The sequence below is a fragment of the Macrobrachium rosenbergii genome, chromosome 13 (assembly GCF_040412425.1).
Source record: "Macrobrachium rosenbergii isolate ZJJX-2024 chromosome 13, ASM4041242v1, whole genome shotgun sequence".
Taxonomy (NCBI): Eukaryota; Metazoa; Arthropoda; class Malacostraca; order Decapoda; family Palaemonidae; genus Macrobrachium; species Macrobrachium rosenbergii.
In genome coordinates this window covers 21,502,638-21,526,032 of record NC_089753.1, presented here as the reverse complement: position 1 = coordinate 21,526,032, position 23,395 = coordinate 21,502,638, and the positions used below count along the sequence as shown (strand labels likewise).

The 23,395-nt window shown below is 37.6% G+C and overlaps 1 protein-coding gene across 6 annotated transcripts in view; it reads right to left on the bottom strand.

Annotated features, from left to right (window-relative positions):
* The window catches only part of LOC136844983 (serine/arginine repetitive matrix protein 1-like), a 75,416-nt gene that overhangs the window by 17,845 nt on the left and 34,176 nt on the right, over window positions 1-23,395 (bottom strand). For 5 of the 6 annotated variants that reach the window (XM_067114480.1, XM_067114482.1, XM_067114483.1 and 2 more), the window contains 3 exons: window positions 21,570-21,723; window positions 2,948-3,453; window positions 555-680 (listed from right to left, as the gene is read on the bottom strand). Coding sequence is in view for 2 of the 6 variants with exons in the window: in XM_067114479.1 (XP_066970580.1) it covers window positions 555-680; window positions 2,948-3,453; window positions 21,570-21,673 (736 nt within the window). In the remaining 4 variants the exon portion in view is untranslated. Of the gene's footprint in view, window positions 1-554; window positions 681-2,947; window positions 3,454-21,569; window positions 21,726-23,395 lie in introns of all 6 variants that reach the window. The other variant, XM_067114478.1, reaches the window with a different exon arrangement.

Genomic DNA, 23,395 nt, shown 5'->3' with positions numbered 1-23,395 from the left:
TTAACAATGAAGCATATTTAAATTCATCTGTTCTACAAAATACTGAGAAGCTAAATTTACAGTTCATCAAAGATATCTGGGAAGTGGAGAAGACACTAAATAATAGATATACACTTGAGTGAAGTAAATTTGCTAAAATACAGCATACCCCCAAAAGACGAAGTGCCAAGATCTGCTTCACTCACTCGTTACCCTCCACATATGAGGTAATTTGGAATTCAAGACTTGTTCTATTATTCAATGACCAGTAAAAATGGCATTTGTGAAGCAATGGTTAATACTTTGAAACCATAAAATATACTATCTTTTACAAACAATTCTTTTCAGAGCTATGTCACATAAGGCTGAAGGCTGTCCAATCCTCTGTAGATCCATTACTTTACCACGAATTCATCATTTTAACGAGGTCTGTAGCCATTGTAATAGTTAATAGCCTTTAATCTTTGTCCCTAAACATCCCACTAATAAAATAGGAAGATTAAAGAGAACAGAAACTGGTGATGGACACAGTAATGACCAACTTCATGCACTGAACTCAGGAAGGGAAAACTTACCTTTACAATTCTTGATATAATCATTTAGATGCATCATCTCCACCTCCAAATTCAAGTTCGTTTGCACAGCTGCATCTGACTTTTGCTTTTCAACTGCAACTGGCATTTGAACAGCATGCATGTTATCTGTAAAAGATATAAAGTACATAGATATCAGTGTATGTTTCCAGGACAATACTTTACCATAAAGTAAGTAGATATAAGTGTATGTATGTTTCCAGAATAATACTCTATTACTTTTTTACGGTTATGAAATCACAAGCTATAAAACTCAGTCCAGAAAATGTTCCCTATAATGAGTTAAAAGATAGTGGAACTAAATTTCTTTTGTGATGTTCAATACATAATTTTCATTAAAAATGTTCACTTACGAAAAAGAATTTTCACTCTGCTATAAAAAATACATATAATGAATGCAAGCTCAGTAAATACCTAATCTAGATTGCCTCTGTATATTTAATGATAGGTATGATTGCATAACAAAAAATATTTCTCTAAAAAAAACTTTTACCAATTTGCTCAGGTACTTTAATCTTTGAGGATACTTAAAATCTAAGCAAAGCCACAGCACATGCGCACAAAAGTACCAAATCCCTCCTACACACTATGCCATTTGCCTCTACCTTGTAGAATCTTGATCACTCCTAGGTATCAAGACCATGATACTGTAATAACTCTTCCGCTTCATTTGTACTGAAGTTTTGAGTTCTTCCCCCTCTCCCTCACACCCAACACTTCCATTTTCTCCATTTAGCCATACTATCTCAAAATATTCTAATCTGCCATTTCACTTTTGCCAACCTTTCATATTTCTAACTAATTTTTTTTTATTTCAATCCTCCTTACCCCACATGCACTCAACTACCTCATGAGACTCAACCTTTTTCCTTTCACCATTATCCGACACCAACTTCACCTCCCTGCAACAGACATGACTCAATACTCCCTTTATGCCTTCCAGCTTTGACTTCCATAGAAACTCCTCTCCTCTTAAGAATCTATATACAGCACCTTCATTGCTTCAGTTACTCTATGACTAATCCCTTACGGGTTCCCAAAAACCTCACACTTACTTGAGTACACTTTCACCTTTTGCTCTTTACAAACTTATAAACTCTTCACTTGTCTCAATTTTTTGCTCCCATGGGCACAAAGCACCATTGCCTCAGACCCACTCTTACATCAAACCAGCCACTTTCTCATCTTTATAAACTAACATACTTCCATCTTGAATCTCTTAATTGCTCTCCACACATTACAATCTACATTATACATTATTAGCACACTTTGCGTATCTAACAATTCATTTGTAAACTTTTTCTTGGTCCTTGTATCCCGCATACTGCTTTTAATTGTTATTCCCAAACTTCTAAGACTGGTGTTTTTAATCAATTCAAACCACAGGTGCATACACACACAAAGTCCCACTTGCCTGAAATCCATGTTCTTCCCCTACAAATACTTCAGTAGTCTGTCTTTCTCCTGAAGTTCCCGTTCTTCCCCTACAGATGGTTCAGTTGTCTTTCTTTCTTGATCAGAATCTTAACGTACGCCCTCCTCTAAATATAGTACTGTACTGTACCTAGTCATAACATTACTAGATACAGTACTGTATTTAGCGGAGGGCATATGTTATCTCTATCATTTTTACCATTATACATAGCAACAGTTAATGTTTATATATTATTTGGAACCTTTCCCTCTTCCTGACATACCTTACAAATCTGGTCAGCCACTCATTCAAAATTTCACTACCCACATCATCTTACTTTGAATCTAAAAAATTCCTAGCATCATTCAAATGTTCAACATCTTAACTGCCCTCCTTGTATCAATAGCTTCTCCCACAATCACTTTCAAAAAACCCATTACATATTTATTTTCCTAACAGATGTTTACATATGTAATAAGGGTCATAAATCAATTTTGCCCAGCTCGTAAGCAGTTTACCAGAACCAGGCGAGTTTTACCATACATGAGTTTTGGACAGCCCCACTGAATCTCAGAGTTAATTCTTTATGAAGTTTAGTATTAAAATCTTTTATATAATGTCATAACTGCTTCACAGTTATATTACTCTTTTAAAGATGATTGAAAAATTTATATCAGTCAGGACTACAAGACAGCCACACATTACAATGACTAATAAAACTTTAGCAGCTGAGTTTTCAAAGCCATTTAGTCTTTCCTATTAGAAAAAGTACAGTGGTCACTGAAAAGCAATGGCTGAAGTAAGTAAACCTGATTTCATGAGTGTTAAGATTACTCACTGGAACCTTTTACACTCTTCCAATTATAGCTATTCAAGATATTTACTAAACTTTATTACTACACAACAATAATTCAATATTTTAAGTACTACATAACAGTAACTCAACAAATAATAACTGAACCTGAAAAAGCTGGAGGGGAAGGTGGTTCACTCTTTATCCACACCGGAGGTGAAACAGGTTCAGCCTTAATCTGCACTGGAGGTGAAACAGGTTCAGCCTTAATCTGCACTGGAGGTGAAACAGGTTCAGCCTTTATCTGCACTGGAGGTGGAGATCTATTTCTGTAGGATGACAGATCTTCAGAATCTCTGACCCTTGGAAGATCTGGTGATAAAGGTTCTCTTTTAATCTTAAAAATAGAATTTTCATCTATTCCTCTCTTTGGAGAAGGAAGTCGACTTTCTGATGCACTACTGCTGCTAGACCAATTCCTTCTACGCTCTTGCATAGGAGAAGGAGAAGAACTTTGGTGTCTAAAAGATGGAGAACGGCTTTGGTGTCTCCAAGATGGAGAATGGCTGTAATCTCTACTATGAGATGGAGATTTCCCAAAATATCCCCTTCTTGGTGAGATACTTCTAGATCTGCCTCGGGATGGCCCAGGTGTTGGAGAGTCTGATGAAGAACTGGAAAACAGAAAAACTCTGATGTTCTTTGAAAACAATTTAATAAATTAACTCTTACATCCCAAAATGACATTTTTATGATAAAATAAAGTTTTATATATACTTACCATGCAATTATCTAGCTACCAGCTTCCTACCAAGGGAAACCAAAACTTCAAACTTCATGGTGGTGCTACCACTGCTAGCATAGGTGACAGGGTCCCACCCACTGTCGGGATTGACAGGTACAACTCAGCAGGAAACATCAATTCGTTTGAACCAAAATGTCCATCTGTGGGGAAGGAGGGAGGGCTCCGATTATGCAACTGCTTGGTAAGTATATATAAAGCTTAATTTTTTTATAGCATAGTTGCTTGTCTCGTCCTGAAGGAGTTACCTCCCCTGGTGTGCCAGTGCTCCATAGTGACTAGACTAGCATCAAATAAATATTTTTTTGCCTGGTCTTGTAGCTGTGTATTGTGTCGTAATGAAAACACTATGACACATGATAAGAGTATAATGGACTCAGAGATAAGAGGGCATTTTCCCTTATCTTCAGAGAAGCTGAACCCAGTTTTTCCTACGTCAAAAACTGCAAGAAGTGAATATTGCACATGCGCAGCTGCCAGCTTTTTTACGACCAGGCCAGGCAAAAGACGCACTCCATTACCCTCTGCTACTCGAAATTGTGTGCACGATGTTTCAGTTTTACAAAATCGCTTTGATTTCAAATTTTTTCATCAGCGAGAATCATGGAAAGACCTGTTTGCCACATATGAGAATCACAAACTCCCAGTAATGTGTCTCCATACTTGGAGTATCAAGCAATAGCAAGAGTTGCCTTCCTATGAGACTGAAACAAGTGGAGGAAGATATCTTTTTCCTCTATTGCCCCAGATTTCGAAGGTTTTGAGCAAACTCCTAACCTTCAGAGCAGCCTACTTAACCCTTAAATGCCGAGCCTCTATTTACAAAAACGTCTCCCGCATGCCGGCGGCGTTCGGGAGTTAGCGCCGAAGCGGAAAAAGTTTTTTTAAAAAAATCACAGCACGCTTAGTTTTTAAGATTAAGAGTTCATTTTGGCCTTTTTTTGTCATTGCCTGAAGTTTAGTATGCAACCATCAGAAATGAAAAAATTACCATTATCATATATAAATATTGAAATATATGATACAGCGCAAAAAAATGTTTCATATATAATTTTATACAAATCGCGCTGAGCAAAACAGTTAAAGCTAACGGGTTATTTTTTTTTCTTTGTATTGTACACTAAATTGCGATGATTTTGGTATATAACAAATTGTAAAACGATCAAAGCAACAGATAAAATATTATCACAAAATGATGCATGAATTTAAAACGCACGGACGTAAAAAAAAATGTTTTTTCAAAAATTCACCATAAATCGAAATATTGTGCTAGAGACTTCCTGTTTATTGAAAATGAAGCTAATTGATTGAATATTACTAGACTGTAAGTGTTTTAGCTTTAATTGCAGTTTTCGACCATTTGTAGAGTTAAAGTTGACCGAAAGTCGAATTTTTTTCTATTTATCGTGATTTATATGAAAATATTTCAAAACTGATAAAAGCTACAACCATGAGCTATTTTTCTGTTGTATTCTACATGAAATTGGCACATTTTCATATAAAAGTTTACGTAACGACTAATGTAAAACGATGCAAACATTACAACAACGTGACGAAAGAATTTCTGAGATGTTCAACGAGTTAAGCTGGCAAGGGACGTATGAAAAGTTTTTTTTTTCAGAAATTCACCATAAATCAAAATATTGTGCTAGAAACTTCCCGTTTGTTGCAAAAATGAAGGTACATGATTGAATATTACTAGAATGTAAGAGTTTTAGCTACAATTGCGTTTTTTGACATTTCCCGTCAAGTTAAAGTTGACCGGTTGAAATTTTGGCAGTTATCGTGACTTATATGAAAATATTTCAAACTGATAAAAGCTACAACCATGAGTTATTTTCTGTTGTATTCTACATGAAATTGCACACATTTCCATATAAAACTTTTATGTAACGACTAATATAAAACGTGCAAACATTACGACAACGCGGATTAAAGAATTTCTGGGCGCCGGACGTAAGGAAAAAAGTTTTTAAAAATTCACCATAAATCGAAATATTGTGCTAGAGACTTCCAATTTGTTGCAAAATGAAGGTAAATGATTGAATATTACTTAGAAGGAATATTACTAGAGTTTTTAGCTTACAATTGCATTTTTACCATTTCGGTCGAGTCAAAGTTGACCGGTTGAAATTTTAGCAGTTATCGTGGTTTATATGAAAATATTTCAAACTGATAAAGCTACAACCATGGGTTGTATTTGCTGTTTTACATAAAATTGCGCACATTTTCATATATAAAACTTTATGTAAAGGCTAATATAAACGGTGCAAAAATTATTAAGACAAAATGAGAAAGAATTTCTGAAATTTTCGCAGAGTTACCGCCTAGGTGTAAAGAAAAAGTTTTTTCAAAAATTCTTATAAATCGAAATATTGTGCTAGAGAACTTCCAATTTGTTGCAAAATGAAGGTACATGATTGAGTATTACTAGAATGTAAAAGTTTTAGCCACAATTGCGTTTTCGACCATTTCGGTCGAGTCAAAGTTGACTGAAGGTTGAAATTTTTTGTGGTCGACGTACAGTACGTCCACTTGACACCCAACAGACAATTTAGTCGACATATGATACGTCCAGTAGGCGTTTAAGGGTTAATAGCCCTAAATTGGCCAAACAAGCATTGGTTCCTACCACTTCAACAATGGGCGAAAATATCAATTCCATTATCGTCCACTGTTCTATCCCAGCAAGTAGGAGGGAAAATCGTTTACGCATCCTCCTTTCTGAGCTGAGACCTTCACATATGGATTTTTTAAATATTATCTACCTTGAAAACTACTCACCCAACATTGCTAGGTACCTAATGCACAAATTACAGACATCATCTCTCTGGCAATACCAGTCCGTATACAGGATATGGTTAGGTTATATCCATACTGTGAGCCCAGCTGACATTTCTATAGAAACACTTTAATTTTCTGATATACCTCTTCGAAGACAAGCATCTTGCGGTTACAACAATCATGGCATACAAGGCAGCATTAACGGAACCATTGCTTTACGGATTCGGGATTGACTCCAGCATAGAAATTGTTACTTCCCTTCTGAGGTCTTTTGCTCTACAAAGACCCGCTCCCGTAAGACTTCCAATTACTTGGTCCCTGAGCAAGGTGCTTAGACTTTTATCTAACCCTCAATTTAGCAGACCCACTACAACCGCAACTCACTTGCTACAAAAGGCAATCTTCCTGATTGCATTAGCATCAGGAGCTGGTATTAGTGAACTGGGCTCTCCTTAAGACGGGGATGATACATCACATAAACTGCTGATAATCAATTATTATTGTCCCCTGGCCCATCATTCCTGGCCAAGAATGAGGATCCTTTAAGAAGGAATCTCATATTCTTATAAGAAAACTCAACTTAGCAGTCCTCTTCTTCAAGAAGCTCATTAAATCACCTAGCTGGCGCTTAATCGGGGCCAAAGACGAATCATCTTGAGAAGATGAAAAAGGCGAGGCGGTGACGGCGCTGGGCGGGCTTAGATGTTGAATGATCCAAAGTTGGTGCCAAACAAGAAGACACAGACACATGAGACTGATCAACTGGCGCCAAGCGCTCGGGTGGAGGCAGGTGCTCAGGAACATGGGAGCGTTTGGGCTGAGGCAGTGAGCACTTATGATGAGAGTGCTTAGGAGACAAGACCTGGCAATTTCCAGAACTGAGAGACTCTGGACTGTCCCAAGCTGACTGCCAAATCTGTGCTGATGGAGGAGGAGGATCAGCAAAACTGCATGAGGGTTGAGGGCTTGTACCGACTTCCTTAAGCCTCTTAACAGGAGGAGGAGAGCTGTCCACAGCAGCAGAATGCTCTTCAAAGGACGAGAGACCAAAGACCGACACCGATGACGCCTTCCATCCGAAACAGACAAATCTTCTAAGTCTGACATACAATGTGCACTAAGACACCTTTCCAGTGGTGCTCAGTCAACACCTGGGAATGTGCAACAGGCTCGATGGAGGGGATGACTGCCCATGGGCAAACCCTACCAGTCACCCTTCAACCTCCGGTATATACCGTCTTCTTCCTGGTGCAGGGGAGGGGACAGGGACCTTAGCCCTAGAGCACTGGTAGAGACGGACATGCCTCCTCAGAAATCACAACACTCTCCTCTGCACTGCATGTGCACTGGGAGCACTTACACAGGGAGCACAAACACCTTGGAACAGGAAGTTTATCTACAAAAGCCTTAAAAGAAAAGCAGACTCCATGGCTGTATTGGCCCAGGGCTAAACTATTATCAGAAGCTAGATTGAGATCTGGCAATGGGTGCTAGGATCAAAGCATGGGGACTTGGTAAAGGAGATTGAGGTCCAAACAGTAGGAGGGCTCAGGTGGGAGAAAAGAAGGTTTAAGTGGAAGAACAGCACTACCCTCAGCCACTGAAGGCAAAGTAGCCTCTAAAGCTAGCTCTGTGCTCTGCTCTAGCCACTTTCCTCTTCCTATCTCTATCAAGATATCAGAATGAGACCTATAAACTTTCCACTGATGTTCATCCCAATCCTGACATTCTGGACACTTAATCTCCCCATTACAATCCTACCCCCTACATTTAATGCATTTAGTATGAGAATCATATGTTACTTTACTTAACCTAGTTTTACACCCCTCAGTACAAAAACGAACACTAGAGGAACTAGAGTCTGACATAACAAATAGTGAAAAATGCTAATCAAAACTAACAATTCACTAATTGGAAAAAAGGCCACACATAATCTGAGTACATCACCAATAACTGAAAACCAATCCAACAAATGACAAAAGGTGTTGCCCAAAAACCACCGATGTTGATCTGGAGCCGGCAGAAAACGAATTGATGTTTCCTGCTGAGTTGTACCTGTCAGTCCCAATACTGGCGGGACCCTGTCACCTACACTAGCGATGGTAGCCCCACCGCGAAATTTGAATTTTTGGTCTGCCGTGGTAAGAAGCTGGTAGCTATGTAATTGCTTGGTAAGTCACATGTATAAAATGTTATATTTTGAACCAAACTTCCCAATTGTTACCATTGAATAATTCATCATGACCACTTTGTTAGCATTCTCAACTCTCATAGAGCTGGCTTGAAGGGTTCCTGGAGATTGCAGTCCTTAAAAATGAGATAAATATTTATTTTTCATCATACAAACCTATCAGTTTACATGAGCCTAAGCCTATAGTCAACAGCTCCCATGTCACACAAAAGGGAGAACAACTCTCACCTGGTCAAGTACCTCTGATGGTAATTTTAGCCACATCATCCACTGTTTTTTCCAGACTCAATAAAAAAAGGAATGCAGGGTTTGGAGGCAGTCCTTTGTAATAATTACAAAGTAATAAGGTTACAGGTTCCTGAGCAACTATCTAGGTGGAGATGCATTCCCAAAAATTCTAACAAAGGCTCTCAGGTAGGCAACCTTCTGAGTGGACAAGGTCAGGCTATCAAATCTTTGCACTAAAGGGTCAAAAGTCAGACTAGAACCTTGCAATATACTACATATAAAATATTTCTTTTAAAAAATGAAACATGTTAAAGCCTCTATTGGCCATGAATGGATCTCATAATATGAGCACTATGATCTTGTGAGTGGAGTGTAGGTCAGACAAAGTGGGCAAGACTTACATGGCCCAACCCCAATTTAAGCTCACCACAAAGGGTAAAAAATTTGGTATGAATAGCAATCACTGAATTAGTCATGTGGCGTTAGTTCAGTGGTCAGAAGAGGGTCAACAGATCCACACTTTGTGACCACTAAAAACAGCCAGGCTGCTTGAAATTCAGATAAGTCCTCCTCTGATAACCGTACCTTCCAGGAGGGCATGAGATTTCATGGCCACAATTAGATAAGACATGACCCTGAATAACCCAATATTCAACAGTATGGTCTACTTGCCAGAGGAAGCATATCCTGACCAGCATATCTTGCTGTGGTCAAAGAGAGTAAGACATAAAAGGTTCCATTTTCAAGAGTTAAGTTCAGTTATGCCAAGACATACAAGGATCTATGGATTAGTGATATATACTGTGAGAAGGCTTCAGTTATCACTGATGTATCCTCCTCCAAAACCATGAAGCATTCATCACATCTCCCTAGCTTACATGGGATAATGCTTTCTAACCTTAAAACTTAAAAGTGTGACAGATCTATGATCTTCAGCAACTGACATAAAACCTCTTAACGTCAGTAGATAGAAATTTTCTTGGTTCTCTGAAAATAACAACTGGCTCCATCTGGATTTCACCAATGTTCAAACATCATCCAACCAACTTCAGCAAATTGAACATTGATGTTAATATTTCTACCCAAATGAATAATGGTAGCCATTCAGCATGGGCTTCCTTAGCTCAGAAGTGGTCCGAGAGAGAACACGGACCAAGGACATGGGCTTGGATCTCTCGAATCTTGAAACCAACAGGGTCTACCATAACCACACAGTTAACTTTTAAATGTCAGACTATAGGCTACCTCCTAGTCTGAGACAAAGATGGTACACCCAGCCAGGAGGCCCTTACAGCCAAGAATTAGTGGTTCATCCATAAAACCTGCCTTTGGATTGTAGAGCACTAATTCCCTAGCAAGGCAACCACTAGTATGTATGCCATTTTCAAGCTTGCTGGGGAGTCAGCCATCTAACTCTGGCTACCTGACAACCATCTAGCCAACCAAAACTCTAAGTCTACCCCTAAGATCACTGTACTTTTTCATCCTTGGATTAAATCATTATAGTCAGGCTGCCAGGGACGGTCCCTAAATCCAGTTACATGTAATTGGAATGGGACTCAGTCAATAAACTTTCCTCTAAGCAATCCAAATATTGAATGCCTCTTTATCACTCACATCACCTTGGAGTGTCTAAAAACAACAACAGGGGACAACTTGGGAGCATTCTTTGTGAACTCAAAAAATGCCCATCAAGTTTGCTAAGACCCCAATAACTGAAGAGATCACAACATTTTATCTGACTATGTATATACTATGTATATATTAACCAGTTCTGTAGGACCAGTTTCCACAAGAGGTGAGATAGTCTTAAAGGCTAAACCATAATTTAAAGTAGTCTGAAAAACAAGAGCAACTTGCACAAGACCAAATTTGTTTGGCTGCAACCAGGGTAGACCCCATCTTGTGGAATACTGAAAATCATGATTTGCCATTACATATTTTCCAAAGGCTGGCAGGAGGACTATGTATAGGTTAAGATAATCCTCATGAGTTTTTGGAGGCCCACTCAAGCAGCCTTCCAGATTCCTCACCCAATCGACAATAAAACATGACAAAAATGGATATGCCTACAAGAAGAAAAATGAGGAAGACCACCTCTAACAAGATCTGAGTAGGCCACTGTAGCTTTTTAGACTGAGTGCTTGTATCTCAATACTTAAGTTTTCAACATTCAAAGTGCTGCTGCTCCTTTATTTTAAATATGATCTGCATGTCTGTTTCTGTGTGGTTGGCATTAATGGTTCTATTATTCTGAAAAAAAAAAAAAAAAAAAAAAAATTTGCATTTTAAGAAATAGAAAAAATATATTTTTCTCATATTTCTGGAAAATATTTATTTTTAAAACCCCACTTTCAAGAATATTAACAGACAAGTCATCTTACTACGGCAATTTGTAAAATTATAAAATAATGATAAATCCATACTACAAAAATTGGTCATATATATTGGAAAATTTTTTTATTCAGCACCTAGTATTTATAAGAAAAGTAGTAGTATTAAAGTAGTTTACCCAGACCACTGAGCTGACTTTCAGCTCCCATAGGGCTGGCCCGAAGGATTAGAGTAAAATACCAGGTCTAGTCCTGAAGCCAAGTACTGGGACCCAATAGGTCATTTAGTACGATGATGAAAGAATTAAAATGAAATTAAAAACTGCACATAGGCACGTTCTCATACCGTAAAACATACACACAATAAATGCATGTATTCATGCTTCCACACTAAAAAGCTATATTAAAATTCATAACAAGTCATATTAAAAAAAAAAAAATTAATTTAAATTCAACAAAAGCTATAAGGGTTTTCTTGCTTTTATTATTTACTTATTTTTATATTTTATTGATTACACCACAGTTCCTTATGAACAAAAAATTGGAACGACTGAAAATGTAAAAGATTCTGACAAAATTTCATTCATTGATTTACTTCCAAAAGCTGACAGTTGCTGTTAGTCATACTTTGGACACTCGCATAACACAGATCTGAGTGTTATTATCACCTTGCACTCTGAACACTAGGGAGCCGTGCCAAGTGGGCTGCTCATTAAGTGTCCGTGTGTCAGACGAGCATGGCCAATTCTGAGACGTGTTAAAATTACCTGTGTAAGTCTCTCTCTGATATGATGAACTCCATTTTTCAACATTAGGTTTTATTTTTTTGTTTTAATTATTTTTCCAGGTTCTTCATTCCATGTATATTGCCATTTATTTACGATACCCACCTTTATGTGTGTTACGTAATTAGTAACAGGAATATTCACATTTGATCTTGTCATGTGGGTTGCTTCTTTGGCTGCTTTATCTGCCTCATTTCCTTTGAACATATTTCTACATTTTTTCCATTATTATATACGTTATGGAGAAATAATTTAATTTGTTGTACATTATTAGTTTTTGATTTGTAACTCTGAATACCTCCTATATCGCTTCTCGAGTCACTAAAAATCACAAAATTATAGAATAATGTGTCTTTACTTATTTTTATAGCTGATGTAATTGCACACAATTCTGCTGTGAATACTGAAGCATTATTAGATGGAGAGAACTGATAAGTTTTGTCTTGGGACACTGCAGCATATCCCACTCCATGCTCTGATTTAGATCCATCTGTACAGTATATATTGCATAATAATGTGGACCTTTTCACCTTATATGTTCTATTGTATGTTGTCTATGGTGTTCTGGTGTTTATGAGTAACTTTTTGATAAATATTTCAGGTGATCACAAATTTTCATTTTATTCATTGTACAGGGAGGAGGTGATTTTACCATTAAAGACACTTGTATATTTATATTGAGAGACTCAAACAATCTTCTAGCTCTAATTGGGAAATGTGGAGGAAGGTTATTTATAAATACATCTCCTTAATTCAAATAATATTTTGTTGGAGAATCTTGTATGAATTCTTAGAGCACTTTTCATTGTTACTATTTCTATGGAGAGACAAGATAGTTCTACATTCAACAGCAAGATGATTTTTGGTGATGATCTAAAACTCTGAGCATATTTAAAGCCTTCGTGTGAACCAGGGTCCTAACATTTTCCAGGGCTAGGTCTGATGCTGAGCCATATACTTTGCTTCTATAATCAGTGATAGACAGAACTGTTGCTTTATAAGATACAGTAAGAGGATGTCTATGGCTCCCCAAGTAGTGTTTGACAGTTTTTTAATTAGATTTAATGCCCTTTTATATTTTGATTTTAAGTAGGTTATGTGGCCTTTCCAGTTTAAGTGAGTATCGAATACTAATCCAAAAAATTTTGCTGTTCGGCCAATTAGTATACTATGGTTTCTGATTTTTAAATCTATTTCTTCACCTTTTTTCCACCATTTTTATACAACATGATTTTCCATAGATAAATCTATGGAAAATTTAAAAACTTGGGAGGGAGCCAATTCATCTATTTTACTATGCTTTTAAACGATACATTTTTCCATGTTTTATTAGTATGTTGAGAATCAAATGCTTTTCATCCATATACAGGTTACTTTCAATGTAATGTATTTTATTACTGTATATTAATTGCAAAATAACAGTCCAGTGCCACTAATAGCCTTCATGTGAACCCTCAGCAGAATTGAACAAACTTTTGTAATAATTTTCACCAAAAGAAAATAATTTGTCAAAAGTTTATAGATGTAAAGTATAGACTAAATACATGCCTAAATTCTGTTTTGTAAAGTTTTTGAAGTTTAGCAAACCTCCATGTGTATCAATGCTTTTCAATGTCAAAAGACAGCTACCTTAATTTGTTTTTATCAAACCTCATGAGCATAAATGGTAAGCTTACCCTAGAGTAAGAAACAAGTAGACCTGTTACACTGTGACTCAAACTGAGTAAGTCAAAATTTTATTTTCTTGAGTGAGCCATGTTAGTCAAGCATTTATTTTCTCTAACAATTTGCATAAGCAGCTTGTTAAAAGAGAATTGGTCTGTAATTTATTATTAGGATCCTTTCAGGTTTGGGGATAGGAATTATTATAACTTTATGCCATTCATCTGGAAATAAATTTCGGAGCCATAAATAGTTATAAAACTCTAACAAGTATGACTTTGCCCAAGGTGCTAAGTGGCAGATCATCTCAAAAAGAAATATTGTCACCTCCAGGAGCATATTCCAACTGACATACAAAATTTTCTATTATAATAATATATATCTTCTATTGTTTCAAAAATTAAATGTCATTAATTCTATTTTATTTTTCTTTGTGCAGAAGTGTTCATCTAAATTTTTATCACTACTTACATTTGCTAAATTTTCTCCTATTATATTACTTATTTCTTTTGGATCAAATGTTCTTTTCCCATCTTTTTATATGGCATGTCTAGGTGGTTTAACATGGGTACCATTTATTTTTCTGAATTTTTCCCATATTTTTTGTATGGAGGTATTATTGGAGAGATCTGATATGTATTTCCTCCATGAAATGATTCTTCCTTGAATTACTTCTTTTTTGAATTTTGCAGATATTTTGTTGTACAGAGGTCATGATGTATCAATTTCTAGTAATGATAGTCATTTTTTGTAGAGTTCCTTCTAATATCGGTAATGTTTTATTTATTTTACTGAACTTTCTATTCAAATTATCTAATCGTCTCCCTATTGAGTATTCTATATTTATTAATTCTGTTAGCTGATCGGACCACCATGGAACTTTGTGTTTTGTTGGATGAGATTTTGAGTTTAGTATTGCTTTATAAGCAGCATTTCTAGGAATTTATTAGTTTCATTATAGTCTTTAAAATATTCAAATGGTGGGATATTTCTAGTGTGCATTTCATATCGCTCCCCATCCACTTTATAAAGGGATTTTTGTGAGAGAAAAATCTATTTCTGAGAGAGGACCGTGTCTTGATGAAAAAGTCCATTCAGCACTTATTTCTAGGTAATTCCGTTTGCCTAGATACCAGAAAGCTAAATGAAATGCTGGGTTACTGCCCCAGAAAGCCGAGCTCCATCAGATGGAGTTGTGTATGGAAAAGGTGAACTACAAAACACGGAACCTTATCCTAGAATCCCAAGTCAAAAGTCCCCACAGGGTGCCGTTAAGCCCCATGCCACTCGCGGACCTTTTAAAAAGCACGTGCTATGCATTCCATGAAGCATCACCCCACCAGAATGATGTTTACTATGGGAGGGACATGACACATGATGGAGTGGGTCACCGGGTGACGCGGTCCTCTCCAGAAATAGATTTTTCACTTAGTCAAAATCCCTTTTCTGGATCGGGTCCCGTGTCACCCAGTGAAATAACAGAGAAATAAATATCATTCTTAAACTAAAGAGATAATAATTCTAAAAGACAGACAGACCGAGAAGGTCAAAAAAATTTTTAATGACTAGTAATAACAATAATGTACAAAAAAACTGATGTTAGAGTTAAAATTAACATGACAATATGAAAATATACATAACAAAATAACTATACAATGATTGAAAACCTTATAACTTAAATGTGCCATTTAGACAAACACATAGATAACACAGCCAGAGTGAAGTCAGAGCAAACCTGACATGAAATGGCCGTAAAGAGGGATAGCTGAGGCAGTGGAGGAGAAATGACTAGGAATCATAATGTTCCCTGCGCGACTGCTGAGAATTTAAAACTAAGGATTTTCAAATGGTGGTTTGAGAAAACCAGAGGTGACTTCCAGCCGGTGTACCTGGTAAGATCCATGAAATTTCATGTAATGAAAGTAATTAATGGTGGCCACAGCTCTAATATCATGAACTCTTGGGACTGAGTCAGGGTTAGCCTGTTGATAAAGTAAAGGTCTGTTGTCTAATAACTTGAACATAGAGGGTGCCTCCTTCCCTGATAAAGAGAGGCCCCAGAAGAGATGTGAGGGACCTGTCTAAATAATCCCTCAAAAGTATGAACTGGGCACAGGGACAGGTCTTGAGGCAGGGGAGAGGAATTTTCCAAGGCGACCACCTGCGGATCTTCATTTGGCCAGGAGAAGGTAGGGTGAGGAATCAGCAAAACTTCCCCTGATGGATGGAAACCGGCGTGGTTGGGTTCCCTAGTCTCAGACAGCTCTGAAATTCTGGCACCGAGACTAGGCAACTAAGAACAACGTTTTCCTCAACAAGGAAAGGTAGGGAGGCAAGACTGATTATCGATATCTGAGGCTTCTTCAACACGTCATTTAAAAACCAGGAAACGTGTGTGGGCGGATTACTGGCCTTGAGGCGATGCACATGCTTTTAGGGATGGAAGAAAGTAAAGGTCTGTGAGGTCAATTTTGAAACCATACAAGAACACTTTTAGTAAAGCACGACTTGACTGTAGTAACAATACTGCTAGGCTAAACCCTTTCTCAAACAGTGATCTTAAAATGAGTTGCTAAATTTATGGTCAATACTGTGGCCTCAGATTCTCTCCAAAAAGAGTGCTAGTTTCTTAATTGCTGAGTCGTACTGACCGAAGGGAGAACCAGCTTATCTGATTCAAGAACACAGTATTGACGGGATCAGCGTTAGCATCCTTTGAGCATAAAACTTCATAAAAGTCCACAAAGCCAGGGCATTTTGGATTTTTTTGAGAGCTGGCACAGTCTGAGTTTGTACTACTTGTGTTAGTTTCGGACTGGGGATTAGGATGTGGCTGATTTTCAGTTCTAGTAGAAGAAAACCAGCTGCTCTTTGGCCAGGTAAGGAGCCACTAGAGCTGCTTGACCTTGAGCGTCCTCAGTTTTGTGAAGGACCTTTAACAACAAGTTCACTGGAGAACAGATGGATCACCTTCACCTGTTCCAATCCAATGACATTGGAAGTCCGTGAAAAAGGCTTGAGGTCAGGTTGGGAGCTCGTGTGGGAGCTTGTTGTTGAGCAGTTTTGCCGAACAAATCTGCCTCAGACCGGAACTTGTTTGCAGATCAATTGAGCAGGCCTGTCTGGGGACCACTCCATTTCGAGGGGGTTGTCTGGAGAGAAGAAATCTGCTCGACGTTCGGACCCCTGCAAGATGGGTGGCAGATAGGTGCCACTTGTTCTTACCACCTTAAGGAGAAAAGTGCAATCATTACCTGGTTGATCTGCTCGTTTTGAACCTCCTGTTTATGCAGTGGACTACGGTAAGCTGTCCAGAACCAGTCTTATGTGAATCTTCTTGGGGAAAGCTTCTTCAAGGTAGAGAGAAGACCTCCAAACGCCTCCATAGACGTTTATATGGGCTGCAAGCGGAACATGCGGACCAAGTCCCCTGTACTTCTTGGTGTTGAAATATCACTCCCCACCCGCTTAGGGGCGTGCTGCGCCAGACCAACCAACGCGGAGGAGGAAACTGAAGGGACTGACTTGGACAGGCTCTTGATGATGCGACCAAGGCAGTCGCTTCTTCAAGATGTGAGGATCAGAGACACCTTGTCCCTGAGACTGATATTTGCCCGACTCCATACACTCTGTTGATATCTTTCAGTTTCACTTTCAGCAACAGGTCTGTCACCGAGCGAACTGGAAGGGGCAAGACTTCGTTCTTGGGTCACTTGAGAAGCCCTTTTGGATTGAGAAACTGTCTGGTTGCTCTGGCTCTCCTTCCTCTTGGGAGGAGGAAGAAACTGTGAAATTCAGATCCTGGATTCCTAGCCAGCTGGCTTCAACTGCTCCGGAACCAGGGCGGGACTTCTCCTGTTTACGAGCCAGGATTCTGAAAAGTGAAGCCTGCCACGGATGTAACTCTCGGCATTCCCTCGGCGTTGGATGCCCAGATAGTCCAGTGCGTTAGAATCTTGCGGCCAAGCGTAATCCATGAACCCGGAGTTGTTGTGCGACGTGTCTGTGAACTTGTAAAAATCATGGGCTATGTTGGAGCCAAGGCATCACCTTGAGAATATGCCTGCCTTCGGGCTGAACCCCAGAAAGGGAGAACCTTCTACTTAACGGGGCGTGATAATGGCGTCAGAAAGATCTAGAGGTGGTGGTTAAAACTCCACGGGGCAGTAGGGTCGAACTTGGGAGACAATGCATCCAGGCATTCATGCAGAATGTAGGGAATTCAGGTAGGACAAGTCCAGAGTACTCTCCGTTTGTCAGCCCTTCTCGGGAACACTGACCTGCCTTGGAACTTCAAGTCCCACTTTCATATAGCCTGTTTCTGTGGGAGATCCTCCACAAAGTCTCCTCAAGATGTTGGCAGCCTGATAAAACTTGACTGGTGGAGGATTTATGATCAACTCCAGCCTAGACCCTTGGAAACTATACTCTGAGCCCAGGGACAGAAAGGTCCACCCGAGGAGCTCGAAAATGGTACAGCCTCCGCCCACCAGGATGTGTCCCGAAATGTTATAGGGGAGGGACATGTGTTTTGCCAGATATTTTTGTAATCAGAAATTAATAATGAAATGATCATTGGTGTGCAAAGTCATCAGCTGTATTGTCAATCTAATCCTCCTTTATACTTGTTGTACATCCAGTTAAATCTACTGAGAAAATGTTCCATGTGTTTTCAAAACACATGGAACTATATAATATAATTTCATCATCATTTATACAGCTGGTAGTTTAATCATGAACTCTCCTATTTTACTCCTTGCTCTATTTGAGTTTGTACAATTACGGTCCCATATTGGGTTGTGAGCATTAAAATATTTTACACTTACAGTACTATGAATGTAGGTTCCTTGGTATTGATAAGTAAATCTTTAAGTTTATCAATGTCGTAATTTTTATTAGGTTGGTTGTATAAATTAAAAATTATGTAATTATTGTTTTTTATTTGTATTTTAATACTAGATATTTGCATGTCAGTAAAGTTTAAAGGTACTCTGTCATAAAATACTTTTCATAACATACTTTGTTATGTATATATCCCAGCCCGAGAAGAACCCTAAAAGAGTTCAGAGGTCTGGTTAAACAAATCATTTATAACTAACCGTTATGTATATATACATATATAGCAGTACCTAAATTTTCTTCTTCCTCTCTAGATGTAGATACTAAGGTACATTTACCCATTGTTGATATTGTTTTGTTGACATGTTGTAAACATAATATCACTGGTTCATATTCCCTTAGTAATCGCTGTATTTCTCTTAAAGGTAATCTGGTTTGTAGACCATTTACGTTCCATTGTATGATATAATTGTTGAAAGTATTATGTAGTGTGTTCAAGTGTTATTTTCTTTTTGTGGATCATCAATTTGCATTTTTTCTAAACTGTACATACAACATTTATTTGTTTTTCTTTAAAAAATATTAAGTGTCCAATGTACATACAGTCCTTTTCGTGAGAGTCTAAAATAGTAGTTTCTTTATCTTTGTACCGTCTAAAATTTTGTAAAGTATTTGTCAAGCTGTCTATTGTTATGCTTTTGTTTTTGCTGCACAGTTCAACGAAACGTTCATTATATCCACGTGTCTTCATGTGTCGTATTTTCATTTACTCTTGTTGCCCCAATTATCGGTGTGAGGTAATCTCTTCTCCCATCACATAATCTTTTTTGTCAATGGTTTGTTCCTCTACTATTTCTTTGATGTTCTGGGTATCTGTTGCCATTGGTTTTATTATTATTTTAGGAGAAAAAGGTATGTTTTCATAATTTTTTGGTTTATGTTCCTTCTTCGGGTCTCCCACCTTCAGTTTAATTGAGTATCTCTAATAACAGTTGGTTTTTTGTTGGTCTTGGTTGGAGTTATCTCTAAAAGCCTCTTTATTTCTTTAGCTTCAAATTCATCATAACTTTCTTCTAATATTTCTATGGTGCTTATATTATCTTCTTGTGCTTCCATTTCTGTTAATATTTCAAATGAATTTAAACAAATATTTAACAACTAATGTTTTTGGTTTTTGCTGTATTAGTTTCTTCTTGCAAAGTAGTTGTTTGTCAGCAGGATTTATGTATCAGGGTTTTATACTCTTACCTATTTCCATTTTGTTTCATTGTTTTGATCTTATTATAGAGAAAATGGGTATGGTTTTAAGCGGGATCATGCATTCCTCTAACTTTTAGTTCTAATTTGAGAAACTCTTTTATAGGCATTCCGTTCTTTCCTGAAGTAATTTTAATTCTGTATTGTATATATAATACTCACACTCCTTATATCTTGCATAGTGATTCTGTCCATAGTTCTGTCTCTTTGCAATATATGTCGTATATTTACATAATCTGTACATTATGCATTACCCCCTTTTTTTAAGGAATCCAGCAATATATTTTTCTATTGGTTTCTTCATCATTATTAGGGAGTACTATGGTACCATGTACACTGTTCATATTGTCATGTTTTTATATGTACATTTATATTACCAATATTTTTATAGTTGAGAATAATTTTTCTGATTGATTTTTGTTTGTGAACTCTATCAACCCATCTGATCTTTTGTTGTCTGACTGACATTTCAGTGGCTGAATGTCAATTCAACAAGAAGTTTTCTAATTTCAAGGCTGACACTTTCTTCTCTATTTCTAATGTCAGGAATCTTGACCAACTTCCACTCCCAGAGAGGAAGTCTAAGTGAGTCAAGGTTGTGTCAAGATATTTGCTTATTTTTGGTTTGCTTGTACTGGACCATAGGGTTCCAGTGTAATTACATTAGAATTCTTATTTGAGTTTTCCAGAGAAAGGTTGTCAGAGGAAGTTCAGCAGTGAAGTCAGCTGTGCCGGTCAGTCACTGCCATCAAAGAGCTGGGGTACTTGAATCTTTAAAACAATCAACATAAAGATTTAGGCATAAAACAAAACCACAAAACCTTAAAAAGATAACATCAGCCTTTCATTGGGTTTATTCTTCACCAATGGCACAAGCCTGAAACTGATTCCCAAATGTCGCTCCCTACCCTACCCAAAGGGGATGGCACATGATTAAGTGGCCCAAGTGTAAATAAACCCACTTGCTAGGACTGACTTAATATTATTAGAATACAATCATCCCCACTCTCATAATGTGTCATGGGCAAACCAGATAGAATGCTGAAGTCCTATCCCCAGAACCAGACCACTCCCTGGAATCCATTGGTAGCCCTAAGAACAGTTCGAAGATTATTGGGCATTTGATGGTCCTACACAGTTCACTATTTAGCCGGATATAAAACTAATCCACAGCTACAAATGTTGTTCTATTTACAGGTCAATTTTTAGCAAAAGTTAGAAAATTCCACAAAAATCAATCCAAACAAATATATTATCATATATGAGACTCTTGGACTCAAACTGGGGAACAAATTCCTGGGTTTCAAGAGCCCCCTCACCACGTCAAGGTGATCCCAAGTTGAGGGGGATTTATAAGTAAAATCTCACTTGAATATATGCAATACTTTAATGGAGGCTTTCATTTTAAATAAAAGTTTTGGTGTTGTTAAATTTAGCTGAACTTATGACAGCAGAGGCTTTTGTTCCTATGAGCTGCCAAGATTCAAGAATTCTGCTGGATCTTTACCTTCACGATGGCTTTACACCAAAACACTTCATAGAATAACAGTTCCCCTGAAGGAAGATATATGATTATCATCATCCTTCTCATCATAAAATACTAAAGCACAAGTAAACCACCAAGTCACATCACTTTGCTCTTGTAGGGCTTGGCTAACGAACTTTGTTCTCCAGGGGGGTGAAAACTGGAGCAGAGTAAAGTTAAAAAGTTGGACAGCTACAAGGGACTGATACAACAGATTGGATGAAAAGTAAAATGCAAACAGCAGTGCAGCACGAGGATAGAGAGAAGTGCCAAAAAAACCCTGCTACATATACTACACACATTGTCCAGCAAAATTTCAGTTGAAAAGATACATATGAATGCACAATATCTGGCATTTGACTTCACTAACTACACAATACTTACCATTGCTCTCTCTTAATTCTGATTAAATCTCCTATGCCTTCTTCCAATTTAATTGATATGTTTTCTGATCCATACAGGCCCCTCTTGAATTTGTGGTTATACATTCTTGAAGCAACCCCTTCTCTTTCCCACTTGAATGGGTAAAACTGGTCACCTGAAAGAAAAAGGACAGTCTCATTGAACTGTTTGACTCCGAACAATAAAATTTCCCAGTTACAGACAAAATAGCACAGTTCAGTACTGTACTTTGTCTGAAAAAAGTAATTCTTCCTAATGAAATACAAAAACTGCACGACATTTTGTCAATCTTGCATGATTATCAGCTACAATGCTTCGTGATGTGTTGAGTCTCCATTACTAATCCCCCCCCTTCATTTTTCTTATAAAATTTATTTATCATAAAAGCAGTTGCATGACATAACCCTGTGACCCTTCTAGACTCTCACAGGACTCACCCAAAGGACTTGTTCATAAAATGAGATCTGAAAACAGGAGGTAGGTCAAAGTGAAAAGCCTAGACAGTCAGTTATGAGCAGACCAAAGGAAATAGATGAAAGTCAGAGGTGGCAAGCAACATAAGTGAGCCTAGGAGGGGATGCTGCAAGGAACCAAAACGAACAGTGAGGTATTCTTTAAAAACCAAGTCTCAAGTACTGGAACTAAAACACCTTACAAAGGCAGAAGCTACTTTTCCCAAAGGCAATGACATACTTTACTATCACTCCACCTATATTGCCTCACATAATTCTCCTATGCTCTGGCTTTGTAACAATTCAACAGAAATTGTGCGCAGTAGTACTACTTTGCTATAAAAGAAAAAGATTATGGCTTAACATTAAAAATGAAAATGATGATAATAATAGTAATGTTTTGCTAAGATCTCACATATCAGCGATTTCTCAAAGTCAATACAATGAGAACCAGGTCATACGCCATACTAGAACTCGACATAATCAGTTTCGGCTGCGAGAAATGTCCGGAAGTAAATTTTACCATCAGAGCTCGAACAACAAACTGGAATCCGACCGATGAATGATGCGATGTTTGTAGAAAAAAAAGTTTTGAGCAGCTGCACTAGTTGGCGTTGGTGGTTATTCTTCCACGTGTTTAAAGCACATTTAAAGCCCCAAGCGGCTGCTGCTGTTTGAAAGAGTACATGCTTGTACAGGTATATCATCATTTTTGGCTTTCTGCATTGAATTTTCATTCAATCATGGAGTTCGTTAAGGGTATCATAATATTTACTGAAAGATGTTTTACAGTGATTTTGTACACTATTCAGTAGACTGTGTATAAATTTTGCCATAAATACTGAACATAAACAATGTTTATGCTAATTAGTACATGATACCACCAGGGTGGCGCTGTGGTTTGTTACATCTGCTCATGCCACAAGATGCTACAGTACCGATGTAATTTGGAAATTTTCTTAATTTTATGATAACAGACATACAGTAATTTGGCTTATGGTACTGTATTATTAATTTACTGTAATAATGAGGCTTGTTTTTCAATGTTATCTTTATTAACAAGAGTTTTCGTGGGTACCCGTTACAGTACATTCTGGTAGTGCCTATAGGCTACCTAGCCTGGTCTATGGTGCTCGGTCTACCATCAGTATCTGGCTGCATTAATGGGGGACAATTTTTGATACAGTATGCATTTAAAAATGTAAAAGTGCTTCTGATATGGTAAATTATTCGACTCTGAACTTATTTAAATTGTAATTTGTGCAATATTTTTTGTATAAAGGCAAAGTTGGGGGTAATGACTGGTGATCAAGGGAATGGATTAATCCATTTCAGTTTTATTTCTTATAGGAGAAA